Below are 20,595 nucleotides of genomic sequence, written 5' to 3'. Positions count from 1 at the left end.
TTGTGGTTTTTTCCTCCCCCCCTTAAGGATTTACTTAGGATCTGTGAATAGAACAGAATTGTTTTCATTGTCATAAACCTGACATGACTATAGCAGCTTCCAATGCAACCCGCTCAAGCAGCTACACTAATAATTTATTTTGAATTATGTATTTGTTTACTCATATTGATGTGTCACATATATCTTGATTATGTGTCACTATGAATATAAAGCTCACTGTGGTCAAAATTAGATATGCAGAAGAACAGTCTCTAAGGACATGCTGTTTGCATCCAGAGCTTCTGACAAGAGACAAGTACCTGTAATTGCTACTCAAATATTGAAAAGGTGCTACAGTTTCTGACTAGGATGCCCCTTCTGACTAGGATGCCCCTTTCAAGCCTCATCCCATCCCTTTGCTGCTGCTACTTTTATATCCCCCCTTCTCTCTCCTAGTGCGTATCCCATGCAGTCTGATCACTCTCTTATGCAATATGTAGGTTCCATGTAATGAGCACTCATGTGTCACCTAGTACATCCAGTATCTACTGTATCTTCTGGTATTTTCTTTTTTTATTCATGAAAAATTATTTTATTCATGAAAATTATTTTTATTATTCATGAAAAATAATAGGAAGTGGTGAAACTAAGGTGGAGTTTTCAAAACACACACATTGTGACTAAAGGGAGACTGCCATTCAAAGTGATTTTTAATCAGAAACCCCTGAGTTTCTGGGTGGTTGGGTTTTGGGGAGGCTGGTACGAGGGGTAGGTGTTGCCCATGTTTCCCATTCCCTTCCAGCTGTAAGGTGGATATGAACTAATTTCAGCATCCTCTGCTCCCTCAAGGACAAAATTACAGCTCACTGTGGCCCTGGTTCTCAGTCCCATTGCAGCACCAGATAACTATTCGTCTCTTATCATGCATGGCTAAATTTAAACAGAACGGTGTCTTTTGATTTTCCCTTATGACCAGGGTTGTGGTAGAAGAGACCCTCTTCACAGCTGTAAACTACATTTGAGGGGACGTTTTGCTTTTCCAATCTGGCTTTGCCTTTTGAAGCTCTTTTGATCTATCTGTGCATTCAGACAAGATGATATCATGCATACACACCAAACAAAATATTATACTTCTGCAAAAAATCACAAACATTTCCCAGTTTTGCAAATGGATCTTTCAATTCAGAGAGGATGAGAGGTAATTACAGAGTAACTATTTGTTAGACTGCTGAACAACTGCACAGCTTGATGGTATGAAAAATAACAAAGAGGTTGCATTTGAATGTCAAATTATAGCCTGCCCTCAGATAAGCAAAACGGGGGCTAACTCCATCAGTATGTATTGTATCTGTATAAGGAAAAAAATGAACTTTTTAAAAATTTTGATTATCAAGTTTTATAAATCAATGTTGATGCTTTGAAGTTAACAAAGTACCTGGTTCATGTCCCTGTTTTAATTTAAATTATATTTACATTTTAAATTTTAAATTCTTTTAAATGCAGGAAATAGATAAGTTACTATTAAAGACAAGGACTAAATTAAACTTCCAGAGGAGAAGAGACCTGACTAACTTCAGTAGAAGCTGAACCAGGCCTTGAAGTGAAAGGGAAAAGGGCATGCCAACATAGTCTGTTTACATTACTCTGCTACTACCATGGCAAGCAAAGAACTCAGTGCAGGGTTAGGTGGAATGCCACTGATAAAAAAAAAATTATACGTTTGGTCTTTTTAAAGGCTTGATTCATTTTTCTGCAAATTTTAGGTAATTGATTCAAAATTCTCATCAGTTCTTGGCTATAATAAACAATTTTTGTCTTACATGCACTAATGTGAAAAAAATAGAAAACCCCACAGAAAATGAAAGTGAATGAAAACTTTGAACAGGGCCTGAAGAATATGGCTTTATTTAATTAACATTTTCTGGCATGGCTTGTTCATCTATCGCAGAAATTTTACTTTTTTTTTCCTTCTGGTATTATCAGCAACGTGAAAGTATAATGTGTCCTTTAGTCACCAGCTATACATTTTATATATTGATTAACAGTAGGTGTATGTGGCCTATCTCAGTCACCTCTTTGCAGATGGAGTTGCTGAACTTTGGAAACCTCTTAACTACAAATTCAGCTTTGAAGGCAAAGACTTGAAAATGTAGTCTGTCCTCAGGTTCCCCTCCTCCTTGTCTTCCTTCCCAGGATATGCATTCGAAATACACGCCTCACACTCCACCTGGTTAGCGGGTATGTATGGTTCTTCTGCATTTGTCCATGCCTGTGGAAGCATGCATATTGCAAGAGTGACATCTTTTTCATGGCAATGAGAGGTAGAAAAGTGAACAAAAAATGAAGGAGGTGGAAGATGTGGAGCAAGTCCTTGGTTAAACTTGTGACAGTCTATCAGTGAGGAAATAGAAATAGAATGTAGCATAGTTTTACTCTTGACTTGTTCATCTTTCTTCTGGAGACCATAATAAAATAAACCGAGTAATCTACTGAAAAGAGACAAAACTTTTCAACTCCATTATTATTTTTCTCCCAAAGAATGACTTAAGGAACAAACCCAAAAAATATGTTTCACATCTTTTTCTTTCTGCCTCCCTCCCACACACATGTACACGCAGAGACTCGCCACAATCTGTACTCCTCTAATATGTTCCAGTGTGCTGAAATAAATATAAATGGAACGTTAATTTTGAAGTAGTGTTTGTTTCTTGTCTTAGCAACTTGTACAGAAGCCTTTCTGCTATGCACTGATATGTTTATATTTCTTTATAGATATTCCACAACTCAGTATTTTCTCATCCCTTAAAAATACAAGAATCTAAGGGAGGATCTAAATCTTCGCGATGATCAATCCTGTTTGGTTTTTTTGTTTGGTTGCTTGAATTTCATTCTAATACAGAAATAGCTTATGTTCTGCTATTTTTAACAGAAATATTGTCAATTACTGATATCTTTTCCTGACAATTTCAGAGTCAGTTTCAGGCACTCAGTCTCTCCTGAATCAGATCATTACACAACACTTCACAGAAATGAACACAGTATTTGCTGCAATATGTGATTTCGCTCGTTAAACTTCAACATAAATAAAATTTCAGTTTCACAATAGCGAGTCTGTTTCTCAGGATTCTTGAAGTTAGATTTGTCAGTGTTATATGGCAAAAAAAAAATTGTTATAAGCCGTGTTGTTGTGTAGGTAAAGAATTGCACAAAGAAACAACATAAACCCTAACAGCAGGAATAAACTTGTCCTGCATGTAGATTATCTTAGTAAAGTCATCAGATAAAACCTTGATAAAGTCATGGGGAATGGACGTGTTAAAATACAACTTAGTAAGTTTGAAACGTCAGGGAGATAAAACAAATGCTGTTGTTTTTATTGTCAATGATTCAGATTTTGTTTTGATTTCTCTGTTAGAACTAGGACTTCTAATTTAAAATATTATTATAGTAGAAATTTCACTGAATCAGAGAAGCATGAAATAGCCATTTCCAAGCCATGTGGTGATGACGATGATAATAATAATAAAAGATGTGTTATTTTCTAGGAGTCTACTTTCTACTCAGGTACTTAATGTTAGTTAAAATGCAAGACAGTTTATGACTGTTTAATAGAACCTTGAAGTGATTTTGAATGATTTAATTAAATAAAGGAAAAATGGATTAAACTTCATTTCTTTGGGTTAAACAAATGATGAACTTCATTCTGTGCAGCCAATAATACTCTTTCTTAAGGACCACTGTTCTTTAAGACCACTTGTCTGTCTGTCTGTCAAGGAAACACAGTGGAGAAGTGTTTTAAGCATGTTTATAAAGTGTTTAAGTGTTTATGGGAATTGAATAGCTGCATTATGTTCTGTTAGTTATGCACAAGACCAAAAATTTTATTTATAAGTTCTAGTTACTCAAGTATGCAGCATACTTACTGCATGCACTAACAATGTTGACAATGCTTAGTGCTTTGTATTACAAATTTCCAGTCATACATGTACATCTTGGATATGTAGGGTGTTTCCAGGAAGGAAGAAATCTGTTGGTCATAATAAGAACTAGTGTGGGTCTGTAGCCTCCAAAAGTTCAGGTTTGGAGAAACTAAATGGCTTGATAATGGGATTTTTTAAATTTGACTTTATCTCATTGTGGTGGGTTGACCCTGCCTGGGGGCCAGGTGCCCACAGGCCCTGCCAGGAGCTTGCTCCAGCATGGGCTTCCCACGGGGCCACAGCCTCCTTCGGGTGCCTCCACCTGCTCCGGCGTGGGGTCCTCCACGGGCTGCAGGGGGAATCTCTACACCCCCTCATCCTCCCTCCATGGGCTGCAGGGGGACAGCCTGCTTCACCATGGTCTTCACCACAGGCTGCAGGGAGATCTCTGCTCTGGTGCCTGGAGCACCTCCTGCCCCTCCTTCTTCACTGACCTTGGTGTCTGCAGAGTTTCTGACATCTTCTCACTCCTCTCTCTGGCTGCAAAAGCGCTCTCTAACTGTTTTTCTCTTTCTTAAATATGTTATCACAGAGGCGCTGATTGGCTTGGCCTTGGCCAGCGGCGGGTCTGTCTTGGAGCCGGCTGGCATTGGCTCTATCAGACACAGGGGAAGCTTCTAGCAGCTTCTCACAGAAGCCACCCCTGTAGCCCCCCCAGCTACCAAAACCTTGCTATGCAAACCCAACACACTTATCTACCTCTTCATTTTTTTATCAAACTCTGCAGCCTTTTTTAATGCTGATTAAGTGTCAGTGGGTATGTTACTCAAAGATGAGTACCAGCAAGGTGTGTATTTGAAGCATTTAATGTTCCAATAGAATCTTGAGAACTGGGGAGAAAAGCAGAAGAGCTTTTTTGGGTCCTTATAATTCTTGTAAACCTTTCACTATACATTTCTAAACTCAGCTGAACTTTCCATCATTTTTGCAAATTTAGTTATCACTGGTAAGTTCAACTAGTTATTTTTACATTGAGTCATCCTTTTCTTTTACCTGTCTAGATGTTCCTTTGTGTGCTGTGCTCACCTACAGCAGTCTACTGGACCTTAGAACTCTGGGCAGCAATTGAGACTTCAGCAGAGACATAAAAGAGCTGTACTTCTAGGAAATTACGGACACAATTTGCATATGTGTTTCTTATAGCTATATGCTGTGCTGTAGAAGTGGTGTCCGCAGATGACCAATTGAACGTATTTGAAATTTAAACCTAAGTGATTCTGTGCAGCCTTACTCTGAAAAGAGTTTTGGTAAACTAAATTAGTGGAAATTTTTTCAATATTTTTTAATCTTGCACTTCAGTGTGCTAAATTTTCAAACCAAGCCATTGCTTCACAAGTGACAGTCCTAATGATATACTTGTATTGCAAAATTCAAGGTAGGTCTTTTTAAACTGTGAATCACAATAAATACAGGTGATGAAGCTTTTACAAATTCGATTAGTCCCTTAGAGAGAGTCTCTAACTTTACACACTCTGATGATTTTCCATAAAACAGTGGATTGGAACTTAAGCAATCAGTCTTACTATCTACCTGGTACATGCAAGAAGACTCAGGTTCCCTTAATTCTATAGACTGGGTGGTTCATTGAGAAAAAAAACAAACCAAAACAAAAAACCCCAGTAATTAAAACTCAGTTTAGTCACTAGTTTAGAAAGAACTGACTCTCCATTCATACAAATGAGGAAAGGTTCTGAACATTGAATACTAATCAGTATGAAGGCCAACTGTATGAAGGACAGTTGCCCATGCAAGCATAACTGTTTGTGCACTCTGTGGATCCGAGTGGATCCACTTCAATCGCTTTCTACTTTTAGTTAAAGGATATTGGGCATTGGTAACGGCCATGGATTTAAACTTGAGAGGAACATCCTCTGCATCCAAGTTTTATCGCTGAGAAGTCTGAAAATTTTAAAAGTGTGAAAATGGGCAGATGAAACTATTTTCATCCACGAGTGAAATCTGGATTTGCTTAGGGAGAATTTGTTATTTTTTTTTTTAAAAATAGGGATGTTTAGGGTGATTTTTATTTACAGGGAAAACACTTTGCATAAAGTGAAATTTCATTGAAAAGTTTGCAATGACAAAATAGTGGAATGTATTCAGTGTGGTGGCCAGTACTAGCAGTAGATAAAATTCCCTCTCCATCTCTCTGTCTCTCTCTTTCTCAACAATAAATTTCACCATAGTCACAAGAACCCTAATAGGCGGTGGATATCCCCTTGTTTGGAGATTTCCAAACCAGTTGGGTCTCTCTTGTGTTTAGTAAATTAATTTTTTAAATGAATTCTCATCAAGTTTCTAATTATAATATCTTTAAATTTAATGTTTGTATTTCTGATGAAAGACAAACGTTTTGGGGGCAGTCACAAGGGACATGAATAATTTCTTTAGAAGCTTATCTAATTAATTACATTTCTCTGTAATGTCTTTAAATTTGAACTCCCATCATTTCATTAATTTAGATAAAAGTAAATCTTTAGTGTTTAAATATGACACTAGTGCTGAGAATTCTGATAAGCTCAAGATTCATTGTATTTTTATCAAGTTAAGATAAAACAATTTGTTTAAAATATTTGGGATTCATGATTTGTATATTAACTTTTATTCAATTTCAAATACATTATTATTTCATGGCAAAAGTGTTCACCTCATCTGTTAGTAACTAAGATCATATGATGCAAAACAGACCTAAATATTACTCTTACGATATTTTGGTGGGGATTTCTTTTTCTTCTGTAACGTGTTTCTGAACTCAGACTTTTGACTCTTTCAAAAGGGAAACATTTAAAGTCTGATGTCTTGTAATCTTCCATATCCTATACAGGTAGAATTTTAATATTTCAGGCTATCCAGCAAACATAAAGCCTTTGTAGCATTAGTACATTTGATGATAGCCTGTGTCTTTTGAAATAGTTATCTTTATGCTATTTCAAAGAAATGTTAGTAGAGCAATTGAAATACTTACATTTAGGTTTATTGGTGAAGCCTCAAAAATTATGGATGTCTTTACCATACAAGGAAAAAAAAAACATTGCAAGAGGTAGGGTTTGATTAGGTCACAACACAGTTAACTTTCATAGAAACCACAAAAAATACAGTGTGTATAGCAATTCTTCCTTTAATCATCACTATCACTTATACGGCTGCCACCAGTTGCTACCTGCCCACTGGTGGAGCCTGACCTACTTCTACTTTGTAGACATTTGTTATGAGAAGTACACTGAATACCAGGCAATAGGAACTTCCGTCCTGCCTTCCCCTCAACCAGGTCTGTATTGCCAGAGAACAGAACCCACATGGACTGACGACAGCTTTAGAGAGCTGCTAAGCTCTCACAACAAGTGTGAGTAAGTTGATATCCTGACTTATGGTAGCAGGTTTCTTGCCTGCAGTAATAATTTAGGCAAAAGCACGTTGTTCAATTACAAGTCAGACCCAGAGTTTAATTCACACAGTGTGCAGTTCTTCAAATTGTTGGTGATATAAACAAGATAAAATACTATGGTTGTACAATAATACTCACTAAGAGATGGATTTTAGAGCTAGTATTGAGTTACTTGTAGAGGTATGCATGTGTTATAGAACAGTGTTTTAAACTCCTCAGATCAACTGGTCACTTCAGTTTAAACTGAATTCATGTTTTTGCTCTTTGGGAAAAAGAATCTAAAATATTTATAAATAGTGTCTTAAAATAAATTAGCTATACTGAATTGAAGGAAAGACACTAGAAACTGACTGCAAAATCTATTCAAAGTAGAATGCAAACAGTTGGTTTAACTTTTCTTTCCTTGCAGCTTAACAAGGTTATTCTATTCTTTACAGTGATAAATACTTTTATGCAAAATAGCTTTATATTATAAATAATGAGGCTTTATTTTGGTGAAGAAAGAAGTTAACAGGTCATATTTTTGGTCAGTGGCAGATGACTCAAAGTGCTTTAATAGTCCAAAGTACTATCTAGTTTTACCTACATCAATCTACCATCTATCTTTCTCACAATGTGGATATCCACATTAATCGTATTTGTAATGAAGAAATAATAGATGTGCAGTCAGAACAACTAATAGAGTAAAATGCTCTGTGCTCTGCCAAAGATAAACAAAGAAATAAATCTATGTTGTTTACAGCCTTCCCTTTTCCATGTATAATGGACTTTATCAATAAAACAATACAAACTTCATCAAAGAAAAATCTTACCAATTTAGTCCAAGAAAGGTCTTCATTGAGCTAATCTCCTACAAATGCTGTTTGCAATAGGGATCTATTTATTCTTTTCAACCATAAAATACTGGCCATCCTTCTTTATCTCATGCTCCAATTCTGCGATCCATTACAGATAAGACAACCCAATTAAGCAAGGACTGAAGACAGGAAGAGTATGGTTACTATGTAAGCATTTGTGTATCAGTCTCAAATTAAATATGCTCACCTTTTATGCTTTGATTTCTTTTCTTAGGGAACCACAGTCAAGTGTCCCGGGTGCCTGTTGTTATCAAAGTTCTTGATGTAAATGACAACGCTCCTGAGTTTGCATCAGAGCATGAAGCCTTTTTATGTGAGAATGGGAAGCCTGGGCAAGTAAGTATCTCCATGGTTTTATATCGCGTACTTTGGCCAAAATATGTGCCTATATGTTCATGCTAACAACTCCTAACGTTCATTTAAGAGAAACCCATGATTGAATACTGCAGTACATCTCTCTCTATATGGACCTACGTAATTTTTGAAGTATAGGTTTTAAGTTAAAGGTAGGTATCTTGTGACAATATCCAGAGAAAATGCTGTATCCCACTGTTTAAGCTCTGTTTGATGGAGCGCATCACTTCATAGGTTCATGTGTGTTCATAGGTAAAAGTATAATCCAACCTGAATTCCAGTTCAGTTATTGAACTATATTGCAGCTGAGCCCAATTATAATTTAGAAGAAACACTTAAAACAATGAAACCATTTCTCCTTTACCCATATCTGAGTTATAATCTCTATCCATTTAGTTCTTACTCACTTTTCTATGGCAATTCGGAAAAAAACAAGAAAGCTAGACAGAACTTGATGGAAAGTCAAGTAAATTGTAACTGCATTTAAAGTATCTAAAGAGGGATGGGGTATCAGAGAAGTTGAGTTCAAGTTTTCATTATACTTCACCAAAAAAAAAAAAAAAAGACTTAACAGGTTACTTCCTTCTTGATTTAATGACATAAAAGGGTTGGCAAAGGAATTTATACAACACTTTACAAGGTGAAATAAACATAGCAAGATATAGGAAGCAAGATTTAACCTGTATAGCCTTTTTCAAAGAAAATGAAACAGATTTCTTAAAAGTCATCCATTTTGAAGGACAAATGTACAGAAATAGGGAGGAATATCTCATATGCCACATAAATGACAAGATAAAGATTCAAGAAAATGTACAGACTTTTAGAATTTAATGTAGCGTAAATGAGATTTAACTTTTGTCCAGCTTGAGAAAGACTGTATGTTACAAGAAATCACTGTTTTTAAACTTTCTAATTTATTTCTAGATCATGACATTTTATTTAAATAAACAGCAGCTGACAGCATGACACTAGTCTTGTTAATCCAACTATTCCTGTGTCTCATGTGGGTGTTAGGCATTAAATTCACTATTCTCCAAAGAAGGTTACCCGACAATAGAGTTAGAAATTATTTTCTTTTAGTAGTATTAAATGACAACCTATGTAGTACTATATGATAACCTACCTCTGCCAAGACTGAATTGTTACAGAAGATGATTTGACTTCTAGCACCCCTTTTTGTTTATTAAAAAGGTGTCAAAAATGTGTCATTTCAGAAATGAGAATTCTCTCAAACCACTGAAGAGCAGATTATTGAAATGTGCCCTTATGGGCAGACAGTTACATTACTGTTGGTATTTAAGTTGTTCTAGCTCAGAGTAGATTTCTGTTTAGCTCAGGGTGGATTTCAGATGCTGAGTAGTTACATTTTCTAAGATATATTAAATGCTAATGAGTATACCTTATCCAGGGCTCAGTAAGCTTCCCTGAAATCAGAAAGCTGTGTTGCACAGTGTTTTCTGAATATATTTATCTGGGTATTGCTATCAAATTTCCGCTGGTTTAAGAGATGGTGAAAAATGTTCACATTTCATTTTGGAATAAAATAATAAATGAGATAATTAAGAGCCGGCTAGTAAAAGAGGCTTTTGTTTAAGCACTTAAAGAAAACTTTCATTAAACCACGATATTCTTCATCTTACCATCACCTCTTACACTCTTGATCTGATGGCAGATGTCACTCTTGAGCATGAATCCTTCTGTGAACTTTACAGATGGTTATTAAATATTTGGCTGCCAGCATGGATGAGGTGGCACTGATCCTGCAATTTATTCTGTGTTTTAAACAAATAACATTATTGGAACAGTAACCAGTTCAGAATAATCACCAAGGTTAGGTTCTAAATTTAAGTTGTCATTCAAAAATTACCTGCTCATGTAAAGATTGTAGTATCTACACTACCCAGTTGGTTTTGCTTATGCTTATTATTCTATATGCAAATTTTGGAAGAAATCATATTAATCAGTGAAGAGGTGGAACTCAAAAAATTAAATATATCTCAGCTATTAAATAGCTAATGTGAGAAAGATACTACTCTCTCAAACAGTAGCAAAAGCCTAATTTGGATAGTTCTCCAAAGTTTAAACTTGAATTTTACATTTGCAGGAGAGGCACAATTGTGTTATGGTATTCCAATCTATTTACATTTGCAGTTCAACTTCAGTCTAATTTTAAATCAAATTTGAATTACCATTAGGGAGATTACATTTGAACCTTTTATGAAACCTTATTTGCAACCCCTAAATATATTGAACCATCTATTGCAGTTCAGTTTCTAAGTGTTCTATTTTGGGTTCTGATATAATTGCAAGTGGCAAGTGCAGCTGCTGGTGATGTGACAGAATATACTAAAAACTGTTGATGTATAGCATTGCCAGATGCATTTTCTTTGCTTTAACCTACCTCTAACAGTAGAGGTACTACAGCTAGTAGGAGAGGAAAGGGAGAGGAGGGGGAAATGTATTTCTTCATGCACATATTTATGTGCTCCTTTCACATTTTTACACACAGCAGAAAGCTGCCAGATATGGTTTTGGTCAGTTTTAGGGAGAAAAAAAAAAAAATGTGAATGTACTGTTACAGTACCTCTAAGCTAACCATAAACCAGCTTATGCCTCTTTTTTTTTTTTTTTTTTTTTTTCTTCCATAATTCCACTTACTAAAGCCAGAACATTCACGGGTTTGCTGGCTATAGCTGTATAGTAGATTGTTCTCCAGCCCTGCTAAACAATTTTCCTATATGCCTAGAACAGAAAATCCGTAGTGCTGCATAAGAAAAGTGCCTCACTCACTGTTCCCCCGTCCATCCCCAGACTTTTCCAGTGAAGTGCTGTTTGCTCAAAACAAAGCTACAAAATTTTCAAACGCTTAAGCAGTGCAGACAATGATGTATCTGTGCTCAAGCCAGTGTTCAAACTAGAGCAATATAAAACTGAATACAATGTTCCTCCAGTCTCTTGCCATTTGTTTCTATTTTATTCAGTTCTCCCAATAGAATTGGCTTTTTCTAATGGAAGAAATCTTCAGATAGATCTCTGTCTCTCTGAAAAGTCAAAGCTCATTCAAATGGCAAAATGCAGGTTCTAGCTGCAAGGGGCTGGCTCTAGCTGAAAAGGCAAAGTATAAATTGTACTGTGATGAGAATACTGATTAGAGTATTAGGAGTCTGCAAAGTAATTCAGAAATAAACATAAACACCAATGTAACTGCAAAAGTTTTTTCAGAGTTGGAAGAACAGTTTTAATAGAAGTAGGGAACAGTTTACTACTGATAAGGAGCCATTCTAAGGTTAGGTTAACAAGTTGCATTGCAGGGAAAGATTTTAAACAGTATCACATATTAAAATTGCACATAGATATGATACATTGATAAGAACTTTGTTTTGCTATTTATATTTCTACATCATTCATTATACTCATAATCTTTTATAAATATTATTTCAGGCATATGCGGCTTTGTAGAAATGCAATACAAACCTGCAGACTATAATGCTGAGTTGTCCTAGGGGATCATTTAACTATTAATTTCAATCCAGAGCTGCCTGTTAAGAAAAATAGGCTGATTTACTATGTTTCTACTAAATGTATGTACAGAATCAAATATATGCATGAATTTTTAATACAACATCAAAGTTGAAATTTTGCATGGAAGAATTTCAGAAATTTCAAGATTGAATAGCCAAAGGGTTATTAACTTTCACTGTAGCGCTTATGGATACATAGTGAAAAAAATCAGTTGTATTCTTTATTATTAGTATTGACCAATTTTGTTATATGGAACACCTTCGTTATGCATGTTGTTACTAGGAAAGAAAAAAATATCTACAGTGATAGGTAAGGCAGACCAGCCCAGGAAGATTTTCTACCATGTTATGAACCACAAATTAAGAGTTGGAGAATTACTTCAATAGTGTTCCATTACATGATCACACAACGCTGAGCAATAAAGTATGCTCATCAGCATAGTAATAAAAATGTGGTAATGAGAATTACTGGACTTTTCTCACCCCTATGGAGTAAAAGATACAGCAGCTTTGTATCACTGTATATATGTTATGCCTTTTTTTTTTTTAGGAGCTTATTTTAATGCAAACGCACAAAGAAATAAGGTTGCTATGGGAACACTAACTCTTAATTCCTTGATGTGTGCATGTAACACAACAAATGTAGTATTCCACTAAGCCTGTCTTTTGCATATAATTTTCAGTGCATTTTCAGAGAAAGAATGATTTGGTAAACAATGAAAGGAATGGATGGAAAGAACTGAAATATGAAAAGATGAAAGAATTCTATAGGACATTAAGGGGTATCTATAGTTCCTAAAGAAAAAAAGGACAAAGAATATGCCCAGTTTCTATTTCTTGAAAATTTCCAATCTATATGATATTCTAAGCTTATTTCATAAATTTTGTGTAAGCTGAAATCCCATATTACTAGTGCTTTTCGCTACTGGCTTTCAGGTATATTAATTGAAAACCTGGAGAGAGTGAAGTGAATTTTTACAGTCAACTCTCTTACATAATACTGGAAAGAATTAGCAGTTATGTAGCCAGTAGAGATAAAATTGCATAACTGTCTGATAAACTGCACCTATTATGTGCGGTTGACCTTCCAGACTTCACTGGGCCATTATCCTTTTTCCCTATTGCTTTCCCATTCTAGCAGTGTTTCAAAAATGGAACAATCACAAAATACATCTGTCTAAAGGTACTTGTTTGGAATTCCATTCTAAATTGCACTTACGTATGATGCAGAATTACTAGTACCTAGTCCAGCCCTGGGCCTGACGCATGTGGACAGTTTAGTACCTTACACCTCTGCAAAGAGACAGCTGAAAATGTTCCACATCTGTAAAAGGGTCCATCTCTGCAGTGGGACAGAGAGTATCTGCGTATATATTTTTCAGCTGGTTTGGTTTTGGGGATTTTTCCCACACACACACTGTGTAGCTCTCTAGGATCTATTATGCAGCTGTTAAATTGGAGACCTACTTCTTTGAGCAAAAGCTATGTTAGGCCTTTTTTTGTCTATCTCTTCTAAATACATGTGTTTGAAATCATATCAGTCAAGGTTTCCCCCTTGGCAGATGCAGTTAGAATCTATTAGAAGAATCTATTAGAATCTATTAGAAGAATCTATTTAAATAATCTAAAACTTTTTCTAAATCTGACCTATCCAGAATATGATTAGGCAAGGAATTAATTGTCTCGAACTCCTTCTTACAAAGTATATATGTCTATATCAATACCTAGTCAAACATCTTTTTACATACCTAATTTCAAATATTTATGTTCTGATGTTGCTCTTTGTGGTTATCTAGTAAGCTTTTATTCTTTCTTTGACTCTTGAAGAATGTAGAAGAAAGAATGGGATATTGACTGTTATCATATATGGAACAGATTGATAGTCCTTTCTGTCCCAGTAAAACCAGTATAACGTATTAGTTATTAGCATTTTGTTAGTGAAGCTTTGAAAATTTAAAGTATAAGTCTATGAATTTGGACAGCATCAGACCCTGTTTCCATTTTTTTTCCTATACTCTTTAAAAGTGAAATTTGTAATGATTCCTAATTTGAATTTAATTGTCCAAGAAATTATTGGTCAGTTGCTTTAGGCATTGCAAAAATAACTGCATAAGACAAAAATGTTATTGAATTCAATGGACATGGGAAAGGTCAATAATTCTCATTAAATTTTTTAGAAACCTCATCTAGCATGAGTTAACTACTGCTGAAATTCAGCTCTGAGTGTGAAATCTGGACCCATAGTTGTCTTTGTTTCTACTTCTCTGGAAAATACTTGGAAACAAAAGTAATTGCACCAAATATTAAAAAAAATAAAATAAAATCTCCTGATTATTTTAAAACAATGTTTCCTCCTGTCACATCCCTATGCAGCTTTGTATGATCAACTGTAGTATCTTTGAGTAATGTTGGAAGTAAGAGAGGTAAATGGAGGTAAATACACTGCAGATACTGTAGTTGGTCATATAAATCATTTGAGGTGCTTCATACAAAGTTATTCAATTATTCAAAGTCATTCAGCCTATCCAAACACACTCTCCTCTTCTAATCTTAGTATCCTGCACTATTCTGGGAATCATTTGTTAATAATGGTATTTTAAAACAATTCTGTGTTCCTAGTGAAGGAATAACTGAGGTTCTATTAATATTAAGGAAAAAATCCACATATAGACTTAGATATTTTCTTTTCTTTTTTTCAGATTAGATTATTTATCATATAAAGCTTCACACCAAAAGTTAAGTTAAAATATTTATTCTGTGAAGTAAAAAATGGTGGGGGAAAGGAAAAAGGATTAAAAGGTAGATTATGCATTTTGGTCCAGTGAGAACATGACTGTATGAATGAAAGACTATGATAGCCATTATGAGTGTTTCTGAAACACAATTTTCCTTCTTCTTTATTGCTAAATAATAATTTATTACTTGCCTAAATCAGTAGCAGCTTTTACTGGCCTCTCTTGTGAACCTGTCTCTCCTTATTCTCTGCCTCCTTGTTCTGGAAACAGTTTAAATGGACCACATACAGTCCCTGTTCCACAGACTTTCAAAGATCTGCAAAAGCCTAGTAAGATTATAAATTGGCATTCTTAATCTGGCATGTAGACAAATAAGAATGTGTCCAATAGCATGGAATGGTTGTTTCAATTCTGTATGTTTATCAGGAGTGCGAATACCTAATGGAAGTGTTTTCTGTTGTAGGTAATTCAGATCGTCAGTGCCATTGACAAAGATGATCCTAAAAATGGGCATTATTTCCTGTACAGTCTTCTTCCTGAAATGGTCAACAATCCAAATTTCACGATAAAGAAAAATGAAGGTAAATATAAACCATATATAATGTGTATCTGAACAGCTTAGTTTTGAATTGCTTTGTTGACTTCCAGTTACTTTACCAGCTTGTCCCTTGGGCAATTACAATGTAGATAATCTGTTTAATGGTACCTTCATTATATCTCTTAAGCTATTTCAAATATCTTTACACTAGATAAGAAGAAAGTAAAATGAATACTGAATTTAGATCCAGAAGACAGGTCACTGGCTTAAAATGCAAGATTGGGTTTACTGCCTCTTATATTTCTATTAATTTGAAATTCCAGAGATATGCTCTAAAATGAAAATCTGAAACTATGTTAATAAATACATGTTGATTCTACATTGACTGGATATAGGTGGGAGCATAAAATTAAGTATTTACTAAATCCCCAAAGGAAACACCTTTTAGGCCTGTTTGCTGTGTATATAAAGGTTCCAAAGTATTTCAGTTAGGCACTTTTACTAGAAAGAGAAATCTGACAGATCAGCAAAGCCCAGAAAGGCACTTTGTATCACTATGCTTTAGAGCCCTTCTGGAAGGGCATAATGTCATTTCGTAGTACTATAGACGTGGAATTTCATGTGTGGTGGGAAAAAAGACGCATTTAATGTTGTCGAGCAATAAATTTGCACTGATCCTTTTCTTTGGCACACAGATGTATTTGAAGATCATGTGAGAGAGCTAAGAATGATCACAAGAATGCTATAGTGCTTTATGTATTAGTACTTACTTGAATATTCAGAAAAGTTTGGGGTTTTGTTTTGTTTTGTTTTGTTTTTTTTTAAATAAAACACTACCCTGGCAGAAATTTTAGTCAAAGTCAGTCTCTTATTCCTCTTATTTGAAATGATAATGAAGAAAATCTCTATTTAGTCCATTACTATTAGGAAGATGTATGCGTGAGGTGTATGCACATGAGTGTAAAAGTAATACCTGAAAAATCAAATAAAGAGAAAATGCTGTTTTCGGTTTTTTATTCTAGCTGTTCCAATCAAGAATGATGGCACCATTTTGTTCAATGATTCTATAAAAACCTAAATTCTTAAATTCTCTGCTTAAATATTTTCTGAATTTTTCTTTTCATTAGATGTTTTTCTCTTACAGCATTCACAAAGAGTATCTCTATTTATATTTGTACTTTCATGTAGGAAAGAAGTATCTGTATGTTTTCTGCACTTACAGAAGATAAAACAAACCTCTTCAAAATGTATTTCGTAATCATCAGTAGTGTAACACAAATTGAATTAAGCATCCTAAAGATGAGGTCGTTTGCTTTGCACAGCATGACAAAGTAAAAAATGTCTTAGCATTTCTCTTCATGTTTAAATACTTAGCTCACATCACTAATTAGCCTTGTCCTTCCAATCTGTTACCCATTTAAGACCCACTCTTACTCCTAGTCACAGCCAATGGCAGAATGTCTCCTGATCCAAGTGGGAGTGAGGAACCTTTCTATATAACATGGTTTAGAAAAATAAGTCCAATTTTGTTAAAATATTGCCACTCAGGTTTACATAGTTTTTAATGCATTTGAATCACTTAAGTGTGTAAATCCTCTTAAAACAACCAACTGAAATCTTCTGAAATTATAAATCCACTTGAAGAGACTTTTCTGATTTAATCATTCAGTATCCAAGAATAAAATTCCATCTCTGCATACCACCCTCTTCTATCAAGATTGCTCAGCCAGGGATGCAGTCTGTGGTTGATGCTAGAACATGATTTCTCACAGGAAGCAAATATTCCTTATAAAGCCAAAATCGGGGTATAATTTGGTTGAGGTGAGGTTTCATGTCATTTAAACACCATAAATCTTTACTAAGCCTTTATTTAATTATACCACTTAAACAATGAACTTGACCATGACTTTGTCTTACATATATCTGCTAGATAAGCATTAGTGATTATTCTTCTTGAAAACTGAACTCCTAAGTCAAATTTCTCCTTAGTTGTACTAATGAGCATCTGGGCTGTCCAAAAGCCAGTTTGGTATGGTTTATTAGAAGCAATGTAAGAAAATGCCTATGACAAACCCTACTCTCATTTCTGAAGAATTGTGTTTCTGAGGATCAGATCAGTGCACAACCCACTTAGGCTTGGACTGGAAAAACATTTCCTCATACTGGTGGACAAAATCCTTGACATCGTCCTGACTGTGACCTAAGCCTCAACTTCCTCCCATATTCTTGGCCCTGCTAAATTCTTTAAGGCAGCAGAGACTGCCTTGATGGCGGCTGAAGCAATGCTATGCTCTTACGGATATTATAAATGGATTGCATTTTCTCAGGAAACCTAATATAGAAACCCAATCTTTTATTTGCTAGAATTAGTAATTCTTTTCTTTATTTAAAAGATTTTTCATATCTTGCCTTTCTCCAAAATTCTCTCAAATGCAGAGATAAACAAAAGTACCCCTCCTCAAGAGCATTTTTGAAATTATATTACCCTTTTGGATTCTTCTTTTGTGCTTTAGGTAACATTGTGCCTTTTGACAGTTATTTCTCTATTTCACAAAGTAATGATGTTATCTGATTTGGTGGCACTAGTATGCAAACAATGCAATTTGGCATCTGCCATGGAAAGCAAGCTGTGATGTTCTGTTTCTGGCCCTCATACTAAAGAATATATATGATGCATGTATTTTGGAATTTTCTCTTGCTATATGGAACATAAGCATAACCATTAATTAATTTAGTTTGTTGCCTACAGGCTAATTCTATTGTTTAAACTTTCTAGATTGCCCTAAGGCAAGTTCACATGATACTTCAGTAATTAAATGTGCTGCCCAAATGTACTACAAATATTATGATTGGCTATGTTGTTGTTGCCAAATATGTTTAACTGAGTGACACAACAGCATATCTTCATCAGAAGCCATCAAAAAAACCCCCACTTCTCCTAAGATAATGTTATATATTATAGAAATTATCCTGTGATCACAGCAGAATCTGTTCCTTGAAATGATATACTGGTATCCTTTATCTGTTTGGTCTGTTAAATTTGCATATTTACAGTCCCTTCTGGAGACAGGATGCCCAAAACTGTAGAGGCAGTTGTGCCTTTCTGATGTAAGTAATATAAAAATGTAAATTTAAATGTCATCATACATCTCACTGAATGTCTGTAGATCATCTCTCAGAAATCTTTATTTCTCATATCTCCTGATCTGTTCTTTCTGTTCTTTTCTCAGCTCAAATGTCTGTTACTGAGTAGTTTTTCTTAGGCTTTCTGCCTTGGCTAAATGGGCAGCTACTGATGTTCTGAAGTAAAGCAGTCCTACTCTCTCAAACTGTAATGCAAGGAACACTCATGTTTAGATTGCCAGATGCATAAGCCTTTTTCTCGTCACAAGAGAAATAATAAAATTATGTAATAAAAATATAAGAAGTTAATGCAACGTGAAAATCATTTAATGTTTTCTATGTTAATCCTAGTGACTACACCTGTGACTCCATGACAAAACAAATCCTTGACTGCATAAACTCATATAGACTGACTGTATGGTCATGTACTTTTCACACGTCTTTCTGATGAGTTTCTGCATAGGAGCAGAAATGGGAAAAATGAAAAGAAATGTTTTATGTAATGTTTCCAACAAACTTCAAATCAGAAAAAAACTAAAACCTCAGATGAAAATATTTGATGTTTAGACAGGTGTTAATACACTCTAGCAATGTGTTGTAGATTCCTTAGCTGAATGAAACGAACCCTTCCAAAAAGCTGTAGGATCACAATCAATGACAAAAAACTGACAGGAATTTAGACAACTGATAAGGATTTTGTACTGTCATGGTATTAGTAAATTGAAATGAGACCTCTGGAAGTGGAATTAGCATTTGTTGACAGTCTTTTTTCAGGTGAGTGGTCTTCACACAGCGTTACCTAAAATGTAATGCCAGTACATGGATGGTCTCCTGCATCCCAAACAATAGGCTCTCAGCAAGACCTGTTTTCAACTTTGAATTCTTAATGTTCTTATGGTTTCCTTAGGTTGTTCAAGTGAGAACAAAATTTAGTGATAAAAGCGTTTTCACAGATGTAAACATTTTGATATGCTGCCAATGTAATTTTTACTTTCAAAAACTACCAAATACATCTTTGGCATAAAGAGATTTAAGTTTTTCCCAAAAGATGTTTCCATTGCTATTCCATTTTTCTTATGCCAAATTCTGTCTCCTAATGGAATAAACCCCAAATCAAATGTCCTACAGTGCCTTTGGATGCAGTAACTCTTCTGGCAGAAGAAATGGTTCATCTCTACTGTATAAATGTGATATTACATACCTCTTACTAGGACTTATGTAGTAGAAACAATCACAGGGTTGCTTGGAACATGAGCAGGCCTTATCTTTAGGTTAAGAGAACCATCTTAATGGCGTACGTTCATATTCCTGCAGAAGTCCAATAGCTTTACAAGTAAATATTCAATGTCTATCTGGTGATTTCAGCTCTGAATTTGGGCCAAACTGATTTTAGTGAGTGCATACTAAAGAGGGTTTTTTTTCTTTTTTAAACTGAAGCATTATATATAATTCAGTGATGAACTGTTCTGTTGGTTCTCTTTAATGAACTTAATATTTATTCTCAGCCATGCTTAGTCTATTATGCTTCTGATACCTATAATAGCACCAATAATGTTTGTGTTTAAATGTCCATTTGTTTTGTTCTGTCCATCTAGCAAGTTTAATCTGTCACTTATGTCCTCATTGTGTTGCCTTGAAATTATAGGCAATGTTTCATGTATTTAAAGGGAAATAGGCTGGTATAATCACTTCAATCACTAACTGGCTTGCATGCCTTTGTATACTATTGCACGCCTTTGTATACTATTGCACATCTTATTTTAAAATATTTGCTATTTCTCATCACCTCTTTACCATTAATAAACAAATATTTCTAAACTATTTAGAAAGATCCAGAGAAGAAAATTACATGCAACCTCTCTTTTAGATATCCCAAATAATAAAAACAAATGATGAGCACTACTTCATTTTTGAATGTACTTTTGTGTCACTGTGTTTTTAATGTAATAAAACTTCGATTTTTTTTTTTAATATCTTTTTCCTGAAAATATTTTTAGCGGCATCTGTCAAATGCATACCTGGAGGGTGAGTCTTTTGTTCCCACAAGAGTAACTCTCATGTGTTAAAATGAGTTTCTTTCCCTGAACCAGTTTCTTTTGGCATTTCTCGATAAATCTCTCTGC

General features: G+C 34.9%; 1 protein-coding gene across 5 annotated transcripts in view; it reads left to right on the top strand.

The window, feature by feature from the left end:
* The window catches only part of CDH8 (cadherin 8), a 151,235-nt gene that overhangs the window by 108,496 nt on the left and 22,144 nt on the right, over positions 1 to 20,595 (top strand). For 4 of the 5 annotated variants that reach the window (XR_012837572.1, XM_075765508.1, XM_010312693.2 and 1 more), the window contains 2 exons: positions 8,416 to 8,537; positions 15,275 to 15,392. Coding sequence is in view for 3 of the 5 variants with exons in the window: in XM_075765508.1 (XP_075621623.1) it covers positions 8,416 to 8,537; positions 15,275 to 15,392 (240 nt within the window). In the remaining 2 variants the exon portion in view is untranslated. Of the gene's footprint in view, positions 1 to 8,415; positions 8,538 to 15,274; positions 15,393 to 20,595 lie in introns of those variants that run through there. The other variant, XM_075765511.1, reaches the window with a different exon arrangement.

This window comes from Balearica regulorum, chromosome 13 (assembly GCF_011004875.1).
Source record: "Balearica regulorum gibbericeps isolate bBalReg1 chromosome 13, bBalReg1.pri, whole genome shotgun sequence".
Classification (NCBI taxonomy): domain Eukaryota; kingdom Metazoa; phylum Chordata; class Aves; order Gruiformes; family Gruidae; genus Balearica; species Balearica regulorum.
Note: the sequence above shows the minus strand (reverse complement) of the source record. Positions and strands in the feature narration are given on the sequence as shown.